Source organism: Styela clava, chromosome 6 (genome assembly GCF_964204865.1).
Source record: "Styela clava chromosome 6, kaStyClav1.hap1.2, whole genome shotgun sequence".
NCBI classification, from domain to species: Eukaryota; Metazoa; Chordata; class Ascidiacea; order Stolidobranchia; family Styelidae; genus Styela; species Styela clava.
Genome location: NC_135255.1, coordinates 17,902,421 through 17,908,708, shown reverse-complemented (window position 1 = coordinate 17,908,708; position 6,288 = coordinate 17,902,421). Strand labels below are relative to the sequence as shown.

The window sequence follows — 6,288 nt, the reverse complement described above, 5'->3', positions numbered from 1 at the left end:
TTGTAAAGTATGATTTTAAAATACAAACTTTTGTCATTTTTTTAGATATAGCATAATAGATGTATTGATGAATTTAACAAATTGTAAATATTTGTAATGGCTGAGAATATGGGAAATTCAGAATGGCAAGTGGATTACACATGGAGTACAAGTCGCTTTGATTCGGATCTTGTCTATCATTTTGTGACATTTTTACGAGAAAATCAAAATAAACACAGTGTCTTATTCGATCGTTCAATTCGAGAAATTATGGAAATGCGATTTCAGATTAAAGAACGTCAAAATGAAATACATGGTACAAACAATGGCGGACACCTGCACAGTAGAATTTCTACTGCATATTGTATTGAGTTACTTCAAAAAATGACACGATGCCTAAAGTACATGCATGATACACCAATTGACCCTTCATGTGTCTATTTGTCTAAAGACAAAAAGCAGTTCGCTATTGCAAGTCCTGCGCCCCCCAACAACATTGAGAGCCTGAAATACTTTGCAAAATTTGCACTTTATCTCCTTTCTAATGGTCGTGTATCAGACAAAGAAGATACTTCTCCAAATGACAAAACATTCAATGGACTAAAAGAAATGTGTAAACAAGGGCAAAGAGTGAATGCGTCTTCTTTATTATCTATTTTAATAAAAGAAAAAAATATAGCAAAACGCGAAGACACAAACGTAGAACAAGGAAATATTTCTCTTGAACGAATTGAATACTTGACTGGGTTTTTGTGCTGCAAAGAACCGATTTTAGCTTTCGATTTAGTGACTAATATGTACGATGGGGAATATAAAATAGAGGGCAATGGTGAGGAGAACACAAACTATGAGGAAATTTTGCGTCATTCATTTTTTTGGTCAGAGACAAAAAAGTGTCTGTTTGTATGTGCTGTTTTTGAGTATTTCAAGATGAAAGATAAATTTACGGATGGATATAAAACAAAATATGATGACGATTTACGTGAAAATTATAAAATGTCTGGTGAATTTGTATTCTCTGGAAATGGATGGATTGAATCTCTCGAGATATCTAAGAATGAATTGAGCAAATTGAACAAAAAAAAAGGAATTGCCAAACCTGAAACAATCCAAAATATTGCAATGAAAAAAAATCACAAAGAGCATTCTTTGTATGATTTGATGCGTTTCTTTCGCAACCGCTACACTCACTTTTTGGAGGATGAGGAGGATGTTAAGCATGTGTTTGAAAATAGCTCAACTGGATTTTGGAATTTTTTTGCTTCCAAGTATTCTTGCTTTTTCTATTACATTCACTCAAAGATGTGGCCGAAAGTGGAAGGACTTCCGGAGTTCAAAAGTTTTAGTGAATGTGCTCCTGAGTCAACTTATATGTATGCAGAGTACAGTGCTGACCCATAAACTAATTCATTCTTATTTGGAACAGGTCCTAAAAATATATATAATTGATGAACCTTTTTCAACTACAAGACATGCATTAATATGTTTTTTTGTCATATATCAATAGAACAATATATGAAAATTTTGTAAATGTATTTATAAGCTTGGCTTATTTTAGTTTCAAATCGCTGGGTGTTGTAAAATCTCTTGTGGGGAGCTATAATCTTGAAGAGGATGTATTTTAAAGGCTTTATACGATTCATTAAAATTGAATTTGTTTTTGTATATTTTTAATATATGAACAGAGTGTCTCATATACCTGTATAGGTGTTTTTATGCAAAGATTTTCGTGAACAGTCTCATCTCTTCCTAAGACTAATTTAAAAAAAACTTCTAGGTCACCATTATTTACTGTGTGTATTGTTTTCTTTTTGTGATGGTTTCCAACGGTTAACACAATGTGCCAAATGTACAATTTTATAAATTATATTGCAATCTTGCTTAATGATAATCCCATGGTTACCTTAAAAAAATTTTATCAAGCCCGAACTTGTCCTTGGATCAGTTGAAATAATGTGGAAGCTTTACGTCGACCATTATTCTGTTTTGTTATAGTGCGCCCAAATTTATATATTTTATAGCATTTAGGATTTACATATTTGTCTATATTTGATAGCTGATAGACCTCTGGTCCAGTTACCATACCATGCCAGGTATGGGATTAGTTGGTTATATTATTTTTTCAGCTTGGACTTGATGGTGGAGGAAGCCTCAACCAACCAGCGCTTACCACCCTACGGTGGCGAGGAGTTCAGCGACCGACTTGCACATAATAAACGCCACATGGTATTTGAAAGTACCATTTGGCTAATATTTCATTGTCATGCGCATTTTGTAAATATTGTATAACGGAATATTGACTAGTAGTTTGTATGTAATGTCAACTTTATTATTTACAGGTTTTGACATTTTTTTGCTTGGAACATTTTTTATTTTAATTTATCTCGATAACTCTATCCCACTGACTGTAACTAATTTATCATCAATTAATTTTTATATTATTTAAATTTTTATAAATTTCGGTAAAAAATTCAGCTTCAACTCGTTTATTACTATATTATGATTGACAACATTGTACTTAATTTGTTGTAAACGGATTTTATTTTTGATTCTTACCTTTGTTTTACTTCTTCATATTGTTTTTATCCCAATGGGTTTCGGATATTCACCAATGTCAAATTCATACATATATATATCATTTACAATGTAGTAGAAAATACACATTTGGTAATTTTTGCATTTGGTATATTATGGGCGCTGCTGGAGTATGTGAATCTGAATCCTAACTTGGTTCACATACTATGTTCAGTTTGTGCGACATCTTGGTGCACATACTTCGGGAGCTCCATATCATGTCATTCATCTCTTAGATTAAAGTATTTTTTATAGAACAAAATGCGCTATTTGTGTGTGGTGTCTCAAGCCTGATTCATTTACAGCTTGTTTAATGGTCTTTGGCCTTTTTTTGTGGTGTTTAATAATCAAAACACCCACAGACTGGTTGTGTGGCTATCATCTTCTATTTTGTTTTCTTATTTTCCCCCAACTTTTCAGTATGACATAGTAATCAATGAGGAATATTTATTGCTAGTGCATAATTTGATGTCATAATCAATGTTCCCTCTAATTTTTTGTAGTATGTGTGCGCAGAAATTTTGGTGTGTGCGCATTTTTTTGAAAATGACTAATATTTGTGCAAAAACCAATGAAGAAATTTTGGCGTTCTAACCGGGTAATGGGTGGGGCAACAACAAACTCAACCTGCTAACCGAGGATATTGTTACATTACATCGAAATACGTCTGTGCGCAGTAAATCTATGCGTGTGCGCAGCCTCTGGAAGCTGTGTGCGCGCGCACACGCGCACACTTTAGAGGGAACACTGGTCATAATTATTCACTAGTAATGCTCTTTGGATGAAAAGATATATGACATAACTCAGTGGCATCCTTTTGAAGTTAAGAATTGAAATTTGAATGCAAACCCGCAACAAGTCATCAAACAATTCCAAGTAGCTTTAGAATAAATAACTGTTGAACTTGGGTGATGGATTTTGACTTTAGTCCGCCTTGTGGTTTGATATTATGTTTCTAATCAGAAAGAGCAAATTGGTGGTTGAAGACTTTACTGGCCCCTTTGCTCCTAATCTATGTGATGTAAAAAGAGATGTTGTTTATAAATTAGGTTTATAATAATAGTGATACATGTACAGTGACTTATTTTGCAATACTTATTGTAAATTTTCATCCACTGCACTCGGCTTTTCTTGTTTATCATGATTGACATCTGCTGTACTTAAGTTGTATTTGAATAGCAATCTTATAAATGTTTCAATTTATACATCCCTAATCATTCCTAACTTTTAAAATAGAAAAATAAACTAAAAGAACAAAAATATAATTGAATTTTTTTGTCCAATCCCGGGATTTTCAAAATATATAAAAAACTAAGAAAAATAGAGACTGATCTTTAAACAATATTACAAGTGACCACTGAAGCATCAAAAGCTACTGAGCTTATTAGGAATTATAGTGTGTCAGTAACTTATATACAGGTAGTCCTCGACTTACAACGCAGTTCCGTTCCTGAGACTCGGTGTAACCCGAATTTCAGTGTAAGTCGGAACATTATACTGTACAGTGGTACAGTGCATGAATTACTCTATACACATTGTACTGTATTGTAAAGGATGGTACTGTACACTAATAAAATGTTCAAATTGTGCAAATAAGAACTTTATTAGAAAAACAGAAAACAATTCCACATCACGTGAATAAAAGCAAACACTGTACAGTATCTGAACATCTTTTTTTTGCTTTGAGTCCATAACAAAGGGCAAAAGTAAAAGAAACGATCAAACAAGTTACGAAAAAATCGGCTTAAACAACCAAAATGACGTACAGTATCACTGAAACTGTGTACAGTACTGTATCACTGGAACTGAAGCTTAGTGATTATTTGTTCATAATCGTAATAGTTCGCAATTGGGTACGTCATTTACGATGTAAATAACGAAAACCAATGAGCCCAGAGCACTGATTTTCTTAATCACAATGATCCAGTTTATAGGCTTAGATATTAAAGTACAGTATGATCTTTTTTATCTGTATATGTTCGTAAAGTGCGTTCGTAACCTCGAAACAGCGTTATGGAGTGCGCGTTTGTAACCTCGAAACATCGTAAGTCGCGACCGTCATAACCCGAGGACTCCCTGTAATACTGTATATATACAGTTCGACTTTTTGTTATTGTTATCTTGTTAGACTTGCTTATGGATGCAGCTGCTAGATAACCAAATTTGGTTTCTTGCGGCTCACCTCACCCTGAAATGCTTTTTAATTATTTATTGCAATTTGTATATCAAGTGTGCTATTAGTATGATGAGAATATAAACCACTGATTACTGAATAAAGTGAAATTAAACATTTATGCATATTCACAATATAATAAAGAAGGAGTCCATATTCTGGAATTTCTCGCATTTAGTTCATTATATATCTCTTAGATAGAAGTGTAATTTCATGAAGCAAAATGTGCTGTTCATATGCGATGTCTCAAACCTGATTCATCTACAGTTTAATGTTGATAGCAATCTTTGGCTGAATAAAACAATTCAATAATCTGAACGCTTACAAACTAGTCAAGTGGGCGATCGAGAAGTATGTGTCCAGAATTATGGAGGTAACTAATTTTGTTCGCCTATTTTACATCAGGATTTGTAAAGTGACTGAAACGTATGTCAAGGGGTATACATTTGGTTGGCTAAAACAGACAGTCCCCCGAACTCGTAATAGAACTAATATAATGGAAATCGGTAAAAAAAATATGTCCTAACCCTAACCTGGTACACATACTACGGTACAGAGTACCGTCGAGTCAACTTTTAATTATGCCATTGTGGATAAAACACCTGTTAGAATTGTTATTTTCATGCAAATCTGCTTTCCCAATCAGTCTCCATTGTTTATCCTGTATAAAGCGAACAGTGACTCGTGATAGAAAATTCATTTTTCGAAATTGCCATATGCATTGGCTTTTGCTTAATATAATTATTGCAAAAGTGAAATATTTATTGCATTCAGCAATTTATGTCTTTATTATACAAAACGAACTTGGCAACATACATCCCAACATTACACTTTTGCCTGCATAGTCTAACGAGTTTCTTTAGTAAAAACATGTTTATGATTTTAATTTTTTCCAAATTGTTTGTTATATTTTGTGTCAATGTAGCAGCATCTGTATAATAAATAATCAGTGTGATAGACTGGGGCTCCCTGCCCAAGACCTTGATCGTCTACAACTAAATTTTTGCAAGGTGCGTTTGAATCTTATTAGGTATGATTCTTTGTGAGAGAATACATGAATCAACTTATAGGGTGTATAATGAAACCCATGAACCTCGTCCAATCTAGAATGTTTTACTAATAACTATTCATCTGAGTTAGCTTGGGCAAGAAGCTGCCGTTCACCATATAGCTCAATCTAAGTCACTTTATTTTTATTAGCCACATACATAAATATGAAAAATTAATCCAAACCCCAGAAATTGCCCTATTTGACAACTCATGTTTATTATGACATGACTTTTATGGTGGTCCTGTCGGTATCAAAACTTCAGTCCGTATCAGAATTTTTTTTTTTATAAAAGATGTTTTTTGCAAATGATGTGATTTGCAAAACATGTGATATAATGGTGGGCATAAGCAATGTCCCTTTGTGGCAGGTTCAGGTGTAGTCTTTAAGAATTGTGATAATACATGAACTGAGGAAAGTCAATAAGACTACCTAATCCTATGACGAACCACGGACTCGCGCTCGGTTACCAATGCATGTCAGGTATGGGATTAGTTAGCTAACGATTTGTTTC

At 33.6% G+C, this 6,288-nt stretch overlaps 1 protein-coding gene across 1 annotated transcript; it reads left to right on the top strand.

Moving 5' to 3' along the window:
* Window positions 1-58: 58 nt before the first annotated feature.
* Window positions 59-6,004, top strand: LOC144424587 (uncharacterized). The gene is made up of 2 exons (XM_078114010.1): window positions 59-4,719; window positions 4,874-6,004. The coding sequence occupies exon 1, from the start codon at window positions 97-99 to the stop codon at window positions 1,378-1,380; it is 1,284 nt and encodes a 427-aa protein (XP_077970136.1). The 5' UTR covers window positions 59-96; the 3' UTR covers window positions 1,381-4,719; window positions 4,874-6,004.
* Window positions 6,005-6,288: the final 284 nt, after the last annotated feature.